Raw genomic sequence first — 20,608 nt, forward strand, 5'->3', positions numbered from 1 at the left:
CGTGCAGCTGCCAGCCCCCTCTTTCAGCTCCTGAGCCATGCGCCGAGCGTCAGCTGCACAGACCGCCCGTCCCTCGTCAGGTTCCACTGACGGTTCCTCGAGTGAGGGAGAGTGTCCCTCAGCAGTGCCCGAAGGCGGGCCGGCGCTCTCAGGACCTGCGGAGCTACCAGCACCGGCGTCGCCAGGATCCGGTGAGGGTTCTCTCCTGAAGGACAGACCAGATTGTTGGGGAAAGAGACTCAGAAGAAGCAGAACCAGGGCCAGGAACGGGAGGGTGGACAAGCACAGCGAAACCTCCAGCGCCTCAGAGAGGACGCTGGTTCCCCGTCAGGCTGGCGGACACAAGGCTTCGCGCCGCGTGGCACTCGGGGGGCACAGACGCACAGAGCTTGCGCCTTGTGGCGGTTCCTCTAGCCTCCTGTGGCAGTGAGGTGCCAGCCTCCAGTCACCAGGAGGCTGGCAGACTCACGGTGAGCGTCCATCTCATGGAGTCTCGGGCACACTGTTTATTCCACACAAAATAAACTGGTGGCACTGGTCACCTCTAGCGGCTTCGGGAGCGGAGACGTCACTGTGCACGCATTTTTGGTGCCTTTAGAACTGGAACCGTGTGGATGTATTTACTGCTTTCCATCTTCCTAAGAGCCCCACAGCAACGAGAAGCTTGCATCTCTGACACAAGAGCCGGGTGCAGCCAGGGACACGCTGCAAACACGCGTGCTCGAAAAACCACGACAGCCGAGCTGCGCCGTGGTGGTGGTGGCCCACAGGAGGTCTCTGCGCCCAGGTTGGGCCTGGCGTCTTGTCTCGGAAGTGCGGTGGCCAGCCCTGCAGGGGGCAAGGAGCTTCCTGGGCTGCCAGGCCAGCAGGGCCCGCTTCCTGCGGGAGGGCGGGAGGCCTGGGTCCAGGGTCAGCGAGGAGGAAGCTGTGCAGGCCGTGGCCACTGTGGAGACGCCACCCTTGGTGGCTGCGGACATCGTGGGTGCGTGGCAACCCCTCGAGACCACCCTCACTGAGCGCGTCTGTGAGAGCCGGCAGAAAGCTAAGAAGGAGGTCTTCTCCAAACACTGCAGGAAGTGGCGGGGAGGCGACGGCAGGAGCAACTGGGGGCGGCAGTCGGCAGCACGAAGAGCCGCCATTTGGCGCTGTTGCCCACATCCTGATGCACCTGCTTCCTCCAGGCCAGAAGAGGCCCACCGCATGGCCACCCAGGCGAGTGGGGTACAGTGGCCGGCAACGGGACTGCACCTACAAGAGGCTGGTCCCTGTGAACCAGGTGTTTGGACGGGACGAGATGACCGATGTATTTGGGGTGACCAAGGGCAAAGGCTACAAAGGGGTGGGCAGCCGCAGGCACACCAAGGAGCTGCCGTGCAGGGTCCTGTGAGGGCTGTGCAAGGTCGCCTGTGTCGGGGTGCGGCGTCCTGCCCGGGGGCCTTCCTGTGCCCTGGCTGGGCAGAAAGGCTACCATCACCGCACTTAGAGCAGCCAAATCTGTGAGGTTGGCCGGAGCTGCCTCGTCAAGGGTGGCAGGGTGGTCGGGAACAGCACCTCCCACAATTATGCCCCGTCTGACGAGAGCGCCGGACCTCTGGGCGGCTTTGTCCATTGTTGTGAAGTGACCAGCGAATTCGTCACGCCGGACGGCTGTGTGGTGGGAGCCAAGAAGGGAGCGCTCACCCTCACAGATGCCTCTGGCACAGACGAGACGGCGGGCCTCGGGAAGATTGGCCTTAAGCCACCGACGCCACCGCCCCGTGTGGCCACGGCCACTTCCGGACTGCAGAGGAGAAAGCATCCATGGGGCCACAGGAGAAAGTCTGGACTGCAAAGGAAGAAGAGCCTGATGTCAGGGACAGACTGCGCAGCTGCTGGGGTCTGAGTAAAAATCCTTTTCCAGTGGGTGGGGAGAACCGTGACAGCAGAAACAAACATGTCGGCAGAACGAGGATGTTGGAAAGATAAAGTTGGAAAATCACCACAAAACAGAGTGAAAAAATAAAGAACAAAAGATGGGAGAGAAAAGTAAACTCCAGGAGCCAAAACGTAGCAGCGGAAACTGTTAGACGCTACGTGGGAGAAGTCGGAGCTGAAGGCCTGAGCTTTCAGACTGGAAGGGAGCACCGTTGTGAGTTTTTATTTTGAGCAAAAGAGAAAATGAAAAGGTGAGCAAGCAGCTGGAAACAATTCTGTTGTTGCTGTTTTGTGTCTGAGTTGTTTTGTTTTGCTTTATTCTGCTTGTTTGCTTTTTTTGAGAACATTGTTAAAAATTCTCCAGTATTTTACTTTGAGTACAAATCAGAGTAATTGAGTATTTGGGCCACATTTCGGGAGCTAGGACACTTCGGTCCTTGTTTAGACCCTCACGTGCTGTCTTGGCTTTGACGACCTCTCTTTAATCAGGAGCCTTTTTAATTGAGATATAATTCACATACCATAAAGTTCACCATTTAAAGGACACATTTAGTTATTTTTAGTATATTTGCGTAATTATGCAGCGTCACCACTAATTCCAGAACATTCCAGCCCCCCGCATAGCATTAGCAGCACCCCAGCCCCAGCCCCTGACGAGCTCTGGTCCCTCTCTGTCTGGGCTTCCTCCCGGCCACTGTGCATAAATGGGCGCAGTGTGGTCTCTGTGCCTGGTTTCTTCCCTGTTCTCAGCCGGTCCGCACTGTGCGTGTCGGCGCCCCTTCCGTTTGGGGCTGATGTTTAGTCTCTGAAGGGAGAACATCCCTCACCTGCCGCCCCCATCTCGAGTGTGCAGGGAAGAGGTGAGAACGGAGATGCCAGGACGTGTTCCATGCACTTAAATGTTGTGCTGGAAGCAGTTCAAGCTCACGGAAAAGTGACAAATACGGTACAAAGAGCTCCTTTGCTGAGACCCTCCCCCGGTCCGCCCGGGGCCCCCCAGCTGCCCAGCCCCGTTCACTGCGGAGCGTCCCATCTCAGCCGAACACCTGCCCAGCCATTCTGTGTCTCGTCTCTGCAGTCCGGAACTTTCTCCCTCCTCCCTGATTCTTGTGGCCTTGGTGTTCTGGAAGATCGCAGGCTGCTCATCTGGTACTGTCCCTGCCGGGGGTCACACCCTCAGTCGAGCTGCTCGGGTGGGTAAATCACAGAGGTCGTGATGTGCCTGGTGTGGCCCATGCCGTGGCCCATGGCGCGGCCTCTGTCCCGTTGCGGGTAGTAGCACCGATCACTTGGGCAAATGGGTGCAGAGTTGCTTTTTATCCTTTGCAATTACTAAATGTTCTGTGGAGAGATCTTTGAAACTACCTCATCCCACCGCCTCCTAGTTGGGTTGCTGCGAAGGTTCCAAATGAAGACTGTGAGTTCCACTCTGTGCTCCTGGAAGGGCTTCTCCCGGTTCGTCTAGTTCCTTTACGTCGCTGTGGACCCATGGAATCGTTCTATAATCACGTTACACTTCAAATTATAGTTTCAGTTATAATCTGACACTTAACGATGTTATCATTATCTAGTTTGATCTTTAAATTCTCCCACATTTAGCCACTGGGAGTCCCTTCAAGCTCCTGTCTCCTTGTGGCATGTCCCCATCATTCACTTTCTTACATGACAAAATCGTCCAGGTTCTTTCTGTGCTTTGCATGCGTCACTGTGGAAGAGCAAAGGGCCCTTGTCAGCGGGGGCGGTGTTGAGACACGCAGACCCATGGCCAGGGCGAGCCCACGTCGTTCGTTCCGGTTCGGCACCCAGGGCCCAAGCAGCCCTGCCTGGCCATGGCCGCGGCCCCCTCCCGACCCCCCTCCTTGCAGAGCGGGCTTCGGGAGAGTTTAATATTAACATTGATGAAAATACTTCGTGGTAAAGCCGTGTCAAAGAAATCGAGTTATCTTTCTAAAACGGGCGGATTAGCATGTGGCATGGACGCTCCAGTGCAGTCGTCCCGGGTGTGATTGTGAAACACGGGGCTGCCGGGCAGCCGGGCAGGGGTGCGCCGCACCCCCTCCCATGCGGGAAAGCGGTGGGGGGCCGCGTCCGGGCCTCAGACTGCTGCCAAGTGTCCGTCTTGAATTTCAGAGCACCGCCAAAATCAACACGTTCAACTGGTCCCGGGTCCGCAAACTCAGCTTCAAGAGGAAAAGATTTCTTATCAAACTGCACCCAGAGGTCCACGTGAGTATGATTTCGAGGGCTCGTGGTGAGGAGGACGCGTCCCGCTCGGGTGCCAGTAGTGCGGCTGCGGTGCGGGTCCTGGCAGCGTGTGGCGGGTGATACGCACGTCGCCCAAGGGCAGGGTCCGGTCGGGATCCGGCAGGGCGGTTGTCACCCTGCCCGCGGTCCCCGCACGAGGGCGCAGCCACGCGGGGGCCTGAGAACACGCCTGTCCGACCAGCCCCCAGGGCTGCCGAGGCCACTGGCCCACTGCGGCCGGTCTGCCCGCCAGCCAGGGCGGCTACAGAGCACCGTCGGCGGGGACCCACCGCCTGCCGAAGGAGCCCCTCGCCCCCCAGTATCTGGCTTACACATCAGCTCTCTAATAGCTCTAATTGAAGGAGCCTTGATTTTCAGAAAGTATATATTCCTTTCTTTTGAGATTATCAGTCAGTAAACTAATAATTGCATATGAATTCATTAAAGGCAATGGAAAAAAGTATCTATACAATCTCATAGTCGGGAAAATCCAGTGCTTCATACTATCTAAAGAGGTTGAGATTGTCACATTCCAACGTACAAAGAAAGTTGGAAATAAGACGCAGATTAGCTGGGTCTCCCCCCACTGTGAGGTGGGAGGTGTCGGAGGGAGCCCCGGCCAGTCCGGAGGAGGGGCCTGTACCCAGGGCTTCCGTCAAGCACCAGGCACCCTCGCTGCTGCAGTGGGCGGCCCGACAGGGGGCTTCACTGTTTATTGTTCAGATGTCTCTGTAGATGAAGAAGTGTAAGGAATGCCAAAAACATACACAAAATGGAGGTAAAAGGTTGCTTTTTCTTCTTTCTGTAAGTAAAAAAGTGTTTCCAGCAGTCACCCCGTGGGAGAGGGAGCACAGAGAGTTCCTGCTCCGGGCACTGAAGCGGGAGGGACAGGAGTAGCCCGGGGCCTCAGCATCCGAGCTGTGCCTGGAACAGCACTGGGCAAGGCTACCTTTTATGTCACCAAGCACTTTCACAGCAGGAGTTAAAGTTTTATCACCTTTCGGGAATGTCTTCCATGAGGTTAAAGCTGCATTGTTCCTGAGCTCAGTGTGACATATCTGGGGATTTATTCTAAGGAGTAATCCTGAGAGAATGCAGTGGCTTCCTCGTGGAGGTGTTTGCGAGCCTGGAAAACTGCCACGCCGTCCCCACGCCCCACGGGAGAACGGCTCAGTAGCGACAGGCGAGAATGTTGGCTGGTGGGGAAGGGCAGAGGGGCTTCCGAGTGCCAGCAGCTGTGCGGCTGTGAGCGGCTGCACTTCTCTGGGGATTTCACAGTGGGTATGGGTGCACAGACACAGACACTGTGTTTTTCTTCTCTTAAATGTAAATGGAACCAGAAGTCTATATAAACAATTTTCAGGAAAAAAGTCTTCCTAATTTCTGACTTTGGAATAGCCTGTTGTCTACACTGCTTCCTAAATGTTATTCTTGAATTAGTCGCTTGAACCTTTGTGTTTGTTTCTAGGGACCTTACCAGGACACACTGGAATTCTTGTTGGGCAGTAGAGATGAATGTAAGAACTTCTGGAAGATCTGTGTGGAGTATCACACCTTCTTTAGGCTTTTTGACCAACCTAAGCCGAAAGCCAAAGCCGTCTTCTTCAGCAGGGGCTCGTCCTTCAGATACAGGTGGGACAGTGCCACGCGGGACGCTGACTGCTTGGTGCGGCTGAGGACAGAAATAGTCTAGTCGGGAAAAAGCATTGTCAGACATGTCGGAGGAGGACACAGAAGGCAGCCACTGTGAAACAGGAGACAGCACATCAAATAAATAGTGGGGAAAACCGGCTTAAAAGCTTCGTTTAGAAAATTGTTCGCCTCACCACAGAGCGTAGCTTTAAATGCGCTGTAAAGTCATAATGGGAGGGCGAGACGTACTGGCCTTGGCCTTCGTGAAGTAATGCTGTGGATTGCTGTGGATTCTTTTCTTTAAACCCTGAACCTTTATTGACAGTGGAAGAACTCAGAAGCAGCTCGTAGATCACGTCAAAGACGGTGGGATGAGGAGGGTTCCATATGAGAGGTGAGCTCCATGGTCGTCGTGATGTAAAGCGCACGCTTTCGGATGTGCTATTTTAAGTATTTTTAACCATTATTGGAATAAAACTCATTTCAAATACATAAACATGTATTTTGACACTTGAGTTGTTTATTTTTTTAAGATGATGGATTCGTGATATCTTTATACAGGTACAGATATTACTTTTAGCTTCTAGTCTGTATAGCTCAGCTCATATGTAATGTTTTTACATAGTTTGGTAAACTCTGAATCTGAAAATTCACACTGTTTCTTTGCATGTGGAATTGTTCCTTCAGTGGGAAGACAGTTTCACCTCTTCTGGGATATTTATTTTTCATTCGAATCCTTGTCTTCTGTTATCCTGCCCATTTCTAGTGAGGTGCCGTATGGCCTGTCATCAGAGCCTGGGCTGCGTTTTTGTGGGCGCACGGGCACGGCAGGGGCTGCTTTAAAACCCGGGATCAGGAGAGGAGGGCTTGCTGGCTCACAGTTTGTTCTCTGTTCACAGAAGACACAGCAGGACTCAGATGGCCACCCGTGCCCTGGCCATGGACTTGCCAAAGCAGGTTAGTCCTCGTGGCTAGAACGTACGCAGTACGTTATTTTAGAAAATAATTTGGCAATGTTTTAACAAGAGTCGCAAAATTAGTTGTGTCGTATACACAGCAGTTCCAATCCTGGGACTCTGTCGGCAGAAAGGAGTCCTAAGTAAAGACAAAGTTTCGTGTGCTGATGGGCAGCACAGTGGGACCCTAGGAACCGGAGTCCCCGACAGCCATGTCTGTGCGGCGGTCCATTTGACGGACTGCTCAAGAGCCATGAAACTTCTTTTAGAAGACTAGTGTGACCATATGCTGATACTTGAAAGTAGCAGGCTGCAAAGCGGCCTACGTAATATGATCCTCATTTTTATTTAAGACAAATAGATGCACGGAGAAAAAGGGCAGGAGGAGTAAGCGGCACTGTGGCACACACCGTCTCAGCGATGTGATCGGTTTACTATTTATAATTTTTTATGTCTGCCCATTGTTAATTGTTGACAGTTTGTCATTTATACTGTTAAAGTATTTCCAGAAGCTGAACATGTACTGCATTAAAGCTATGTGTCCCACTTTTTTAATTGAGTCTTTTAAATAAAAACATTTTTTAACTTTTCTAGGTATGTTTCCTATTTAGGCATGACTTCTTAGATCAGTTGAAATGAATAATTTCTTTTTATTTTTTAACAAAGTTCAGATTTATGAATAGTGTAAAATAGTACAAATTATCTAAAACTTACATTTAAGTTTTTAGTTCTCTGATATTGTCTTTTAAAAGCAACAAGAGGATATTGAATATGGTTGAACGATCAAGAAAAAGTGATGTTATTAACATGCGGAAACAGATCGCCCTGCTTCTACACAGTGGTGGCCGTGCCCCCGCCACGGCCTCGGCCTGTGAGGGGCTGCGGCACATGAGCACCCTTTGTGATGCATGTGCCACACGGTACAGGGCTTTCTGGAGGCACGCCTGGGTCTCAGTGACGCGTGAGACGTGGCATAAGCAGTAGGGAGGACTCACTTCGTGCCCGTATGTGGGGCCGTGAGCGAGGACACGGGCAGGGGGCCCGAGGGGCAGCGAGTGCAGCATGGCCGCTTGGCCTCTCTGGCCACTGCCCCTCCGGGATTCCCTCCCGCTCCGGAGCCGGAGCCGCACAGGCAGGGACACACGCACAGTCTTCTTCGCTGAGGTGGATGCACCGACGCGCGCCCCCGCTGGCGCTGACCTTCTGACCGCTGTCCGTGCTGTGCTGTAGGGTCTCGTGTGCTGACAGGAACGGCTTGAGGCCTGTCTAACTCTCTTTCCCCTTGAGGAAATGATGAAAACCCAAAAACAGCCTCGCGCGGTGGGCGGGGGCCGCGCGCGCCAGTTGTCAGCGGGGGAGGTCTCTGTGCTGTCAACGCTCACGCACGTGGGGTGGTGACCCGTGTGGGGCCGTGTGCGGCCGGGGCCCTTCTGCAGCGCGTCCCTCCCCAGCCCCCCGCTCCGAGTGGGGCGAGTCCGGGCAGCCGCGTGTGGATGTGCCGACTAGGGCCTCGTTAGCTTTGCCACCTTCCGAAGGAAATCTGTTAAGTTTTTCTTTTTCTCTCCTGTTTTGCTTTTCTTCACTGTGATACCCAGAGCATCTCCTTCACCGAGGGTGTGACGACAGCCGTGTCCCCATCTTCAGCAGATGCCTCCGTCTATTCGGCCCCTCCATCCCCGCTGGCCCCTGCCAGCCCACCCAGTTTCGAGGACAGTGGCAGCTCCCCAACGGAGCCCCAGGCTCCCCGCTTCCAGAGGCCCGCGGCAGAGCGGGGCGGCCGAGCGCTGGAAGGCCTCGACACAGGACAGGCACCGCCCCGCGGGCACCCTGCGCTCCAGCCTCGTCAAGGTGCTGGGTCCGGTCGCGCCGTGAGGGGTCGTAGCCCCACGGGCCTAGGTGCAGTGGGGGCCGGCGGGGGGCGCAGAGCCCCTGGGGAAGACGACCATGGGGAGCGCGACTTGGCCACGGGCTCCTGCCTCTCCAGGGGGACACGCCCGGGTGGCCGGCCGGGCGGGGGAGGCACCCCTGTTTTCACATTGACAAACGCCCAGCTGCAGGTGTCTGAGGAGTTCATAGATGACGACCCGGCAGACATCTCTTTCTTTGCCGGAGGCTCTGAGGCGTTTTCCTTCCCGTATGGCAGTGTGGCCCCTTTGCGTGCTCGCCCAGGCTCTGCCCTGTGCAGCCCAGATGGGTACTCCCCTGGGGCAGCGCCCGTGGACGTAGGGCAAGGCTTCGCATTTGAGGGAGACGGTGGCTTTGGGGGTGACATGCACCCCTCAGACACCTCGGAGCTGTTCGAGGTGAAAGCACAAGCCAGCCTGATGCAGAGCCTGCTGAGCCCGTCCGGGAGCAGCTCCATCAGCAACCTCCCGCTGCACGGCTGCTCGGCGCACACGCCCAGCTCCGCCGGCCGCTCGGAGGCCAGCTCCCTGGCCAACTTCCCAGCCCACTCAGTGCGCTCCGAGGCTAGCTCGGCCTTCCAGTTCTCTGACATCATCGACCAGTTAGAGCAGCTCAGCTACCCCCCCACGGCGGCCGAGGACTCCAGCAGCGCCGACACGGACTCCTGGGGCTCCGAGGCCCCCATAGACACGAGCCTCTATTTCAGCACCCCTTTCGCACAGACCAGTGGGGAGAGAGTGATTTTTGATTTGCAGAACAATGTAAAGAATTGGAGTCCAGGAGAGCAGATAGACCAAAACCTGTCTTGACCACTCGCAGCTCCTCTGCAGGGACCCTCCACCTGCTCAGTGCCCTGAGAGCGCAGGTCGTTGGCTTTCAGTGTCCATGGCTAGGGCTTCTTTCTTTTCCTAATTCTCTGATTGCTTATTCTTTTGAATGTCACAGATGAAAACTTCCACTTTCATCTGTGACATGAATGGTGTTTAAGACTATGCAGCAAGTTGGGGATGGATGAGTATTTCCAGCTCCTCCTCCCGGAGCTGGGCAGTGAGTCTGCAGCTTTATGTTTCTGGTGTGCGCTCTGATGCAGCCGGAAGCTGGTGCTGCCCATCGTGAGCATAACGGCCTTGTTGGAGGCCCTCGGGACGCGTGCCGTCTGCCTCTGGTGCTGCGGTCTGAGACGAGGCACGCTGCCGAGATTAGCTAGGGTGGAGGCTCTGCTTGCCCTGTCCAGCCAGGGCTCAAAGTCTCGAGGGAGCCGAGCCCTGGGAACAACAGTGGAGGCTGCAGCCTCTGCGTGCTGGTCTGTGGCTGCGCCCGGCGGGGTCCCTGGGTGTCCCAGGGTGCCTCAGTGCCAAAGGCGTCGTCCCTTTAATAACTTAGACCCAGACATAGTGCTATGTGTAGATGCTGGGCTTGGAGAGGTATTGGTTTAAAATGCAGTTGAACTGTCTTCTGTGCGGTGTACTTGGGGCATGATAGGTATGTGGTTGCAGAGAAAGCGGAACCAGGGAGCCGTGTCTTGGACTGACGGAGTGGACCGTTCGCTAGAAGGAATAAGCATCCAGAAAGCCGCCGACACCGAGGGGCCCCCCTCCCTGAGGGGCAGTGGCATTTCTCTACGCGCTGTGACCCACTCTCTCTGGCCGCTGCCCGCGGTGCTGTGGTTGGCACCCGTGTGCTGGGCGGGGCCAGTGCCCAGAGCACGGAGGGACGTGTCCATCTGCGGACTTCGGAGAGAAGCCACTGGCACGCAGCGCGGCAGCAGTCCCAGACGGACACTGCCGAGTTCGTCCGGTCCACAGGCTGGGCTTTGTCTTTGGAGTGTGTTTTCCATCCCTCTGGCACTATTTAGTAGAGCAATGCCACGTTTAAATAAGTTTTTCCCTGATGTCCTGTGCGGCTCTGAGCCTCTCGCCAGTGCTCCGGTACGAGGCTGCTTGCTGCAGCCACACTGTGCGCCCAGGACTCGACGCCCCTATGACTCCGGCGAGGGTCGGTCTCTCATTGGCGTTGATCTGATGCCAGTGTTGGGAGAGGTGCATGTGGCTAGTCATCTCCTGTTTTCGTGGCTTCAGCCCCAGCTGGCCGTGGTGGCCGGCCCGGTGCCCGGCGGGTACCACTGTTACTTGCCCCGCCCTCACTCTGCAGGCCACCTCTCTAGTGATGGAGGCGCTGGGCAGGGTTCTGAGTTGGCAGACTGACCTCCGAAGAGATTATGTGACTGGGCTGGTAAACGGGGTGCTGTTAGGACTCACTGATTAGAACAGTGTGTTCGGGACGTTGTTTTCCCTTTGTGTCACTGAGAAAGCGACCGGATTCGTGTGGCGGAGAGCTTTTCCTGGGCCTAGCTGCCCCGTGCCCCCCCCCCCACCACATCCGTTGTCCCTAGTGGTGCTCCAAACCAACCAAGCTGTCTTTTTTTTTAGGGGGACCCTCCCTAGTGTCTGGGCAGCAGGTCAGAGGTGGTGGGTGATGCCTGTCACGCTCTCGTCCTGCGGATTCTAAAGGAATTCTGTTCCGACGTCTTCCTAGGCCTTCGCGTGAGAGCGGGGTGTTTCTGTTTCCTCAGCGAAACTTTATTTTGGGGAGGTGAATTTTTAGCTTGTTGTTCAGAAAGTTTTCAGAGTATACAAAAGTGGAAAGGGGTGGAGCGAACGAACCCGTGTCCCCACTCAGCGTCCCCCACGTCGCCCACCAGCCCTTTTCCTTCACGTTTTGCGCTGTGGCATTTCAGAGCGGGTGCCTGGCACACCAGCGGCGTTCCCAGACTCTCTACGTGTCTGAGACGTGAGGACGCCGCCGCGTGTAGCCCCACACAGACGTCACGCAGTGTCGGCGTCCCCGGCGCCGTCACATGCCGAGGACACTCTGAAGCTGCCTGGCCGTCCAAAGTGCCTGTCACCGATTGATTTGTTCAAGTCGAAATCCAAAGACCAGCTGCTGGCCGCATGTGGCCAGTAGCGCCTAAGTCTCTGTCACTTAGAAGCCCCCCACTGTGCCAGTGACTTGGGGAAGAAGCTAGTGGTCCTGCCTCATGTCCCGCAGTCTGGCCAGCCTGTGCCGTCGTCTGCCTGCCCCTCAGGCCCCTGCGGCAGGCTGGACCTGGAGCCATGCTGACCACTTGCCCCTCACTCACACTAGCCACCATCCCACAGCCCACCCGGCCGGCGCCTCCGTGGGGCAGCATGTAGGACGACACAGCTGCAGAGCAAGCCGGCGCCCCAGTCATTTTGTGGGTGCTGCTGGGGAAGGCGCCACGTTCAGGTTCAGCTTTCTGGGGAGACCTGGAGACGTTTCTGACAGGTTTCCCTCCCCAGAGCGGCGGTGATAGTTCGAGTTTATGGCTCTTCCTTTACAGCAACATCGTGTGTTTAAAAGCCAGCCGTAGCTTTTGTGGAGTCACTGCTCAGGGTGCCCCCTGCACTTGCGAGTGGGCTGTGACCCCATCCAGAAGGAGTTCTTTGGGATGCACGGGGACGTGAGCCCAAGGGCCGCGGGGGCCTGCTCGCGCCTCTGCCGCCGGTGGCAGGTGGCTTAGGCAGTGACGCCGTTCCCCGTACCAGGAGGTCGCTGTAGTAGGTGTTCACACGTCCACAGCAGTTCAGGTCGAGGCACGTTCGGCCTCCCCCCCTTTTTTCAGGTGGCTGCTGATCGTGAAAAGCCCTTGTGCTTATGCAGCGACACCACCTGGGGAGGGGGGTCCCATGTACCCAGATTACAGGACATTCGTTCACACTTGAATAAAACACGTAGACTTGTAACCACACTTCTCACATCAGCAGCCAGATTGCGAGAGTGTGCAGTTGAAAAGCGCCTGCTAAGCGTGGACGGGTTTCTTTCTTAATCCGTTGATCTCCTTAGCGAGATCCAGGGCCTTGCATGGGACAGGAGGGCCGGGCGTGTTGGTGTAGCCAGCTGACAGCAGTCCTGTAGCCGTCCCACCCTGCAAGGCCCCCAGCAGGCAGTACCTGTTGTCCCCATTAAGTCACTTCCAATAATACGCTCCGCTCTAGGCAGAGTATTTATTGTCATTAGTTGTCAAGTCTGGTCGTGTCTAAGTTTCCGGAGGGCAGGCGGTCCGCGTGAGCCGGGGTGCGAGAGCTCAGGCCTGGTGCTGGCGAGATCGCTGTGCTCGGGCGGCGGCCGCCCCGGTCCAGGGGAGCTCTGGGAGCGAGCGGTCGGCTTCCGGGAGTGCGGCGAGCTGGCCCCGCAGTCTGGAGTGCAGAGCCTCGGAGTCCGTGGCTGCGTCTTCCCTGCCGTGGTTTCGCAAAGTCCTTTCCGTCGCTTCGCTGTGGGGCGTGTTCCGGTTCCAGCGCGGCTCCCGCCCGTGCCGCCCTGCAGGAGTGATTGTGAGCGCCCCACGCGCCACGGCCACGCCCGTGCGATGCACACGCCTGCGGCACACGAGCCGTTGCCCCGCGTTTCGGTGCCCATCCCTGCGTCTGCACGTACGCTCGTGCCCTCCTGGTTCACGGAGCTCGAACCCACGGCCAGAGAGCCGCGTCCCGGGCGAGCGTGTTCGTGCTCCCTCGGGCACTCAGAGTCGCGGGTTTCAGTCTGTTCTCAAGGCCCGGGGTCGGTCTCACTCTGCCGGGGTCTGCCCGGCCCTGGTCGCAAAGGTGCAGAGCTCGTCGCGGCCGCGGCGCCCCCTGTTGGCCTCTCGTCCGTGGTGGCCGTGCTCCAGTGTCCCTGGTGCTTTTCTCCTGCCGAACGCTGCATGTTCCCCTAGGAGAGAGGAGAAAAGGAACTGGCGTTTCGTGATGCATTTGAACTTGTTCATTCTTGAAAGAGACGCTGCGCTGCCTGGTCCGTGGTACTCGTGCAGCTCGTTTTCCAGGGAAGTGCCATTTATGAAGCTGCAGATATGTACTCATTCAGAACCTTTGTTTATTCAATAAAATGAGGAAACATTTACTATGAATTTTTAAACAAGCTTTTTAGCTTTCTTTTCCTCTACTTGCTACGGTTTTGATTTACATAATTAAAGATTATGTCACGTGTTAAATGAATCCCGAAATAGCTACGTCACTTGTTTTACGTTTTCCCTGACGTCTCTCACTTCATAGGCTTCTGAGCAACAGACAGGCGTGGGGCTGTCTGTCGCCTCAGGCGTGGCAGACGCTGCCCCTCGGAGGCCGGCGGGGGCAGGGCAGGCGCACCCTGGATGTCGTGTGCTCTGCTGCCCTGGGCTCTGCACTGGGCCTGGGGCGCTGGCCGAGGGCAGCGTGGTTTGCAGCACTGGAGGTGACCCACGTGGCCCCTGGGCTCGCGCTGTGCACAGAACACAGCCTGCAGAGTAAGCCCCTGACCCAAGGCGCAGCCGCTGCCCAGGTCCCGGACACGGCTGCACTCCGGCTTTGAACTTGGGCTTCCCCCTCGGCCGCATGGGGCATGGACCGTAAGGTGGGTACTGCACCACTGCTCATCGGCCTGTGAGAAAGGTTTCTCGCCTCCCTCCAGGCTGCTCCCTGGGTTTCAAGGTGCCTGGCACCCTGTGTGGCCAGAGGTGGAAGGTGTCTGTGCTCTGTCTCGTACTAGAGCAGGGCCAGGTGGCAGCAGCCTTCTAGAAAAGCACCCGTTGACACAAACTCTCCAGAACCCTGGGTTGGTCACCCCCCACGTGGAGGAGAGAGCATTGAGTCACAGGTGTCAGCCCCTTCTGCATGAGGTGGCCTGCCCCCAGTGAGGCCACCAGTGCCCCCCAGGGATGAAGTGGTGCCACAAGCAAGTGGCACCTCAGTGATCAACCCAGATTTCAAGAAACTGCTCAGAAGCTCGTCTCTATTAGACCCACAGGCCGACCAGTCAGGCAGGCAGGCAGAGGCCGTATGAGCTTGACGTTTGACGCATGTTAGATCACGTTTCTTTCCCAATGACTGTCACCTACAGACTGTTTAGTTTATGTGGATCATTTGTTTGAGGGACCTTACCATCATTGCTCCAATAGTTCAGAGGATCCGTAGGTCAACAGCTTCTCAGAATTTTAGGCAAAATGTGTCATTCGTTAGAACAGACGCAGGGCTCCCTGGATCCTGACGCGTGCACAGGCACAGAGGGTCACCCCTCTGTGGCCCAAAGTGTCACCGTGCTGTAGGGTAGGGCGCCTGCCTCTTCTAATAAGAAAGAGTCTTGATTACCTAGAACAAAAGAAAAAACTCTGGAAAATGCTTCTTCGGAGCACGTACATGTTGATGTCACCCTCCGAACACCAGGTCACCACAGCCACGTCTAGCGTGTGGGCCCTGTGTGCCGGGCACCCACTCCAAGCTTCACGGGTGTCCCCTCGTGGAGGCCTCACAGCCCCACAGGAAGGCCGCCTGCTGCGGTGCAGACGGAGAAGACCAGCAGGGAGCGAGCTCTGCAGGGCAGACAGTGGCAGGCGAGCTGGGGGTTGGGCCCCTCGGTAGCTCCAGCCTTTTGTTTGCGAGCCAGATTTTGTGTGAAGCGACTCATAACCGTCTAGCCCAGAACTGGAGCCCAGAACAGTTTCCTGCTGACTCGGCGAGCCCACATCTACCCAGATTCTTCAGACGGTTCAGCCCTCTCCTTTTCTAGTGGGATTAGTGAGCCATTGTCCCAGTTAAAGGAGTTTCTAGATCTTTTATCTCCTGTTATCGTGCTGACCTTCAAAATTGACCTTGAATCTTCCAAACTGGAGCTGATTCTTCCTCCACTATTGGACAAAAATTGTCAAGATTGTTTTTTATAGGGATTCGAAGAAAATTGAAAGGTATAAAATAAAAGTTAGCTCAACTCTCCTCTAAACGTGGTATTTGTCTTTAGTGCCCTAGCCAAATGAATAGAGTGATGATAAGCACAAAGTATGACACAGCGCTTTTTAAAACGACATTTCAAAAATTATGAGTATCTAGAATGGCAGTAACGAATGCCGCAGAGGAAGCTGCCGGAGCTGCTCGCTGCTGACGAATAACCGGAAATAAGAGCTCTAGGTGTTTCTTGGAGACGATGGAACCCTGTAGCTTGCAGCCTGCCTGTGAGCACGGGCAGGCGGTCTGGGGCCCACTCCAGCGAGGCACGGGGCTGGTGGGACACGGCTACTGTTTGCGTCGGTCCGTTTTACGTAGCCCGGTCCTGGAACTGAGGAGCGCCTTCAGCACGCGTGAAGGAGCCAGCGCGGCGGTGCCGGAGCACGCCCCTCCGCGTCTGCACGGTCCGCGGCGAGCGCTCGTGACAAAGCACGCTGGCTTTCTCGCTGTGTTTCTGGGACACGGCTCTGGTTTACAGATACGTAAGATTAATTCTTTACCGCACCAGGGAGGGCTAAGCACGTTCTGCGATGCCTAAAACTTGATGTGTAGCATTTCAAAAATTCTTACGACACCTGCTCTTTATCCACGCATCCTAATGTGCATTTCCAACCTAGACGAGGTCTCCTAGGGCTCAGCACCCTTCTCCTTGTCCCACAGTCCAGACAGCAGAGCTGGGGCTGCACGACCTCACTTCCGGAGAACACGCCTGCAGAGCCACAGCCCCACACTTGTCTTCTCGGTGTGCAGTATATGTCAGTGACTCACACACGATAGACGGGCCCACGCAGGATGGGGCATGGGAACACGGGGTGTGCACGCGAAGCACCTCGATGGACCACTCTCTTGAAAAAATATTTCCCGCAGCCTTGTTGACTTTATCTGTAGGATCCGTGTTTACAGAATTCGAAGTAGGCATGGTTTATAATGTGTTGCTGTAGTTGACAGACTTAATAAAACAAATGTTTAATAGCAGCCTGTGGTACTTTTTAATCTGTTCGCTAATTGTGAGTTGACAGTGTTCGTGAAGTAGAACCTACAATGATAGCGTCAGATGGTGACTCAGTCTCCCAGGTGAGCAGTCTGTCCTGCAGGGGGGTCCCTCTCCCTACCGAGGGGCCACCCTCTGGCAGCGTGTTCTCTAGCCTGACGGCCATTACCCTGCACTGGGCCCAGGCCAGAGAGCTCTTGTGGCATGACCCATGCTCCAGGGCCCAGCGCCCAGCCCGCAGCCCGGGTTCGAGCCCTTCAGAGCTGACTAAGTCTGGGTAAGGCCTGGTGGGGGGGGGCGGTTAGGAGTCCTACGATCTTTTAAGGTTGCTCAGCATCTTTTAAATGTGTGAGAAAAGCAAGTTCTAACAACCTGGTCCTTAGTAATGCCACATCTTTTTCTGTCCGGGATTTCTAATGGGAACGAACGTTTCCTGTCAGAGATCCCAGAGGAAGGCTCTGGCGTCTCAGCGCCGGCGGCTTAGCTCCGAAGTACCTCAGTGGGGTCCCGCACTCCAGATTGTCAATGTGAAAATAAGGGCCCCTCCAGCCATGGGGCTGCGCTGGGGGGGTTAGTGCAGCTGCTGGTGCCCACCCAGGAGCGGGTCACCACAGGCGCCTGCATCCGAGATCTCCAGCCGCGGCCGTGGCGGGTCTCGCTTTGAAGCCAGCTGTGGGTGGAGCAGGCGGGCTCCAAGTCAAGTTACTTGTCACCTGCATCATGGTTAGAAGTGATGGCGGCTTGGGTTTCCCACGCTGGGAACCCTAAGGCAGCTGTCTTAAGACACTTTAGAAGCAGTTACACTTCTCTTATAGAACTGCTTTAGTGGTATCTTTAAAATAGGACACTTAAGAGTCACCGGTGTCCCGCTGAAAAATGTTAGAAGTAAACTCAGAACCGAACGGATAAGAATGTCTTTATTACAAAGTGTATGATGGGATATGCCTATCGTAAGCCTTTGTAGAACTAGCCCCGAATTTTGGCTTCTGTCGAGTCGAAAGCAAACGTTCTTTTAAAACGGGAAAAAATTTAAGTAATTACTTTTGTAGTATAGTTCTAGAAAGCCAAAATATAAAATCTTTGTTAATGAAAAATTCAGAGAAGTATGAAACAGTATAAAGAGTTGCCATCTTATAAGACTCAGTTTTTCAAGTGAATGATTAATGACCGTGGCCTAAACAGGCACCTTCCCAGGTATGTCAGCATCAGCGTGATGTCTCGAGCACACGGAAGGTGCCGCTCCCTGATGGTCCTGCCTCACGGGCTTTGTGCTGCTTATTGTGTCACGTGCATCTCAGAGCCAGGGGGACCCCCAGAACCTCAGAGCCCCTGTGACACCGGATTGGTCAGCCATCAGCCTATTTCCATTTTCGTGTTGTCATAGCAAGAGCTGCATGTGACAGCAGCTTTGTTTACAGTTTCCAGGAAGTGCCTGGTGGTGGTGCGCGGCCAGTGTGGGCCACGCCTGGGGAGCCACGTGGTGTCTGGCCCACGTCGTGGCTCGCGCTCATTTCTCGCTCCATCCCCTGCCCCGTTCAATTCCAGGCCTCCCTGTGGACAGTCCTCAGCCTTCTCCCTCCGCCCGGAAGAGCCCACTGAGCCTGAGCCCTGCGTTTCAGGTGGCTCTGGGCCCTGCTGAGCGGGGCTCGTCCCCACTCCTGAGCCCTGTCCTTAGCGACGCCGGCCAAGCCAGGACCGATGACGAGGAGGAACCGAAACACAAGGTGGGCGCCGCCCCGGCAGAGGGCTTGCTGCTGGGGTCCTGAGGGCGGGGCAGGGTGCCTCCCACCCCACCGCCACCCCACCCCCGCCCCATGAGCAAAAGGGGATGGTGGACTGGCGTCCCCAGCAAAATCACAGCTGAGACCCTCCCATCACGGTCAGGGACTCCTCAGGGACTTCAGGGACTCCTCGGGGACTTCCGTACCTGTTCGTGGCACCCAGGGCACCAGGGGGTAGCAGGGGGTGGTGGGAACGGGCAGGTGCCGAGGGAACCCTCAGCCAGGTGACTGGGAGGAGGTCTGGCTCTAAGGGCGAGCGCCAGGGACCCACCTTGTCTAGGGGACAGGGAGGCATTCCTGCTAACGGCTGAGGGGGTCCTGGAGGTGGAGCGTGGCCGCCAGGGGAGGCGGCGGGTGTGCGGGTTCAGGGTGGCCAGTGGAGGTGGCCGCCCTGCCAGTTTGTGTTTGCCATCAGGATGGGTACGAGGCAGGTGTAAGAGCCTAGGTAGAGAGCGTGGAGCTCAAGGACAAGGCAGTAATCACAGGTGGGGACACCAGTGGCCGCAGGACCCCCGCCTCACAGGTGCCTGTCACGTGGAGCAGCTGTCACAGACACCTTAGCACTCCGCTGCATTTCGTCCTGAGAGCACCAGATGCATGTTCCGCCCAGGCCACCCTCACTGGACACATGTGGCCTCCGTGCACACTGCCCCTCATGCCCGGGCCCCCTGCACCCACTTCAGCGAGAGCAGGCCCGGAGCTGTGTGTGTGCTGTGAGTGTGCTTTGTGAGCTATGTGTGCTATGTGTGTGCTGTGTGGGGCTGTGAGGCTCTGTGTGTGCTGTGTGAGCTGTGTGTGTGAGGCTCTGTGTGTGTGCCGTGTGTGCTGTGTATGTGCTGTGTGAGGTTGTGTGTGTGTGTGCTGTGTGTGCTATGCGTGGGGCTGTGTGTGAGCTATGTGAGGCTGTGTGTGTGCTGTGTGTATGCTGTATGTGAGGCTGTGTGTGAGCTGTGTGTGCTGTGTGTGGGGCTGTGTGTGTGCTGTGTGAGGCTGTGTGTGAGGCTGTGTATGTGCTGTGTGAGGCTGTGTGTGTGCCATGTGTGCTGTGTGGGCTGTCTATGTGCTGTGTGAGCTGTGTGTGAGGCTGCGTGAGCTGTGCGTGAGGCTGTGTGTGAGGCTGTGTGTGTGCCGTGTGAGGCTGTGTGTGAGCTGTGTGAGGCAGTGCATGAGGCTGTGTGAGCTGTCTATGTGCTGTGTGGGCTGTGTGTGAGCTGTGTGTGTGAGGCTGTGTGTGTGCCGTGTGTGGGGCTGCGTTGATGACTGGCTCCCGGCCCAGGACCCCCACCTCACGGCCGGGCTTTGTCCAGCCCCCACCCCTCAGGCCTCGGTCTCTGCCTCCATCCCATCAGGCAGCCCAAAGTTCTCCTAAGCTTCCCAGAGGGACAGGGCCCAGGGAAGAAGCCACGGGCCCCAATGTCAGCCTCCGGCCCAGCCTCCCCTTCTCAGCCGCAGACCCCCAGCCCAGCTCACTGCTTCAGCTCCTAGATGCAAACCTGACCGCTGACCTTCCTCCCTGACCTACGCCCTGTGGCATGTGGGCCCAAAGCCTCGGTCACCCTTGCCGCCTCTACCCCTGGTCCCTCCCCCCACAGCAGAACTTGAGCTAGGAGACTGGCCAGGGCCCCAGCCTCCTCTTGCCGCCCCACCTCCCAGTGAGCCCGGGCCCTCCAGCCTGCTCTCAGCGTAGCAGCCAGACTTGTCCCGGGGTCCCAGCATGCCACCCCCAAGGCCCCGCCTTCACCGCCAGCGAACAGCTCGCCCCCCTCCCCCTCTCCTCTGACCTCCCACCTGCTTCCCACCACCTCCTCAGCCCCGCCCTCTCCAGGAGGCGGTCTGTCTGCTCTGCTGGAGTCTGCAGCTGCCCATCCCGCCCCCTCTGCCCCCTCTGCCTGCTCTGCGCCCATGACAGGTCTCTGCGTGACGGGCAGCTTCCCCATTAGCCTGTGCGTTGCTTCTTGCCTGTTCCCTCCCAGGATGCTGTCAGCTCAAGGACAGGGACTCCTGCTCCTGGGCATGTCCCAGGTGCGGTTTGGGGCCGGCACGTGCTCTGTAGGTGTTCGCATGGCAGACGTTCTCTAAAGTCCCCAGCCGGGCGGAGGAGCAGCAGGGCGGCCGTGCAGGGTAGAGCAGGAGGGGCGTCTTCCAGCTGTGGAGGACGGGGGAGGGCCTTGGAGCTGGACTTCCCGGCCTCTCTGAGATGCTCCAGGGACAAGGCGCAGCCCCTGGCTGGGCCTGAGCCTGGGGCCAGCGTGAGAGCCCGTGCGGAACCGAGGTTCCCAGGGCGCAGTGTATGGCCCTTGCTGCCACAGGGGTCCCATCCCCTGCTGAGAGTTCTCATCCTCCCCAGGGGCCTCGTACCCCCCTGGGGCCTTAATCCCCGCCCCCAGAGTTCCCGTCCCCCGCAGCGGCCTCCTC

General features: G+C 56.9%; 1 protein-coding gene across 1 annotated transcript in view; it reads left to right on the forward strand.

Moving 5' to 3' along the window:
- The window catches only part of FARP2 (FERM, ARH/RhoGEF and pleckstrin domain protein 2), a 96,865-nt gene that overhangs the window by 50,199 nt on the left and 26,058 nt on the right, over positions 1–20,608 (forward strand). The window contains exons 9-14 of the mRNA XM_023521086.1: positions 4,045–4,140; positions 5,627–5,790; positions 6,116–6,184; positions 6,690–6,747; positions 8,342–8,594; positions 17,958–18,136. Of these exons, the coding sequence (XP_023376854.1) occupies positions 4,045–4,140; positions 5,627–5,790; positions 6,116–6,184; positions 6,690–6,747; positions 8,342–8,594; positions 17,958–18,136 (819 nt within the window). The remainder of the gene's footprint in view (positions 1–4,044; positions 4,141–5,626; positions 5,791–6,115; positions 6,185–6,689; positions 6,748–8,341; positions 8,595–17,957; positions 18,137–20,608) is intronic.

The sequence above is a fragment of the Pteropus vampyrus genome, unplaced genomic scaffold (assembly GCF_000151845.1).
Source record: "Pteropus vampyrus isolate Shadow unplaced genomic scaffold, Pvam_2.0 Scaffold291, whole genome shotgun sequence".
Lineage (NCBI taxonomy): Eukaryota > Metazoa > Chordata > Mammalia > Chiroptera > Pteropodidae > Pteropus > Pteropus vampyrus.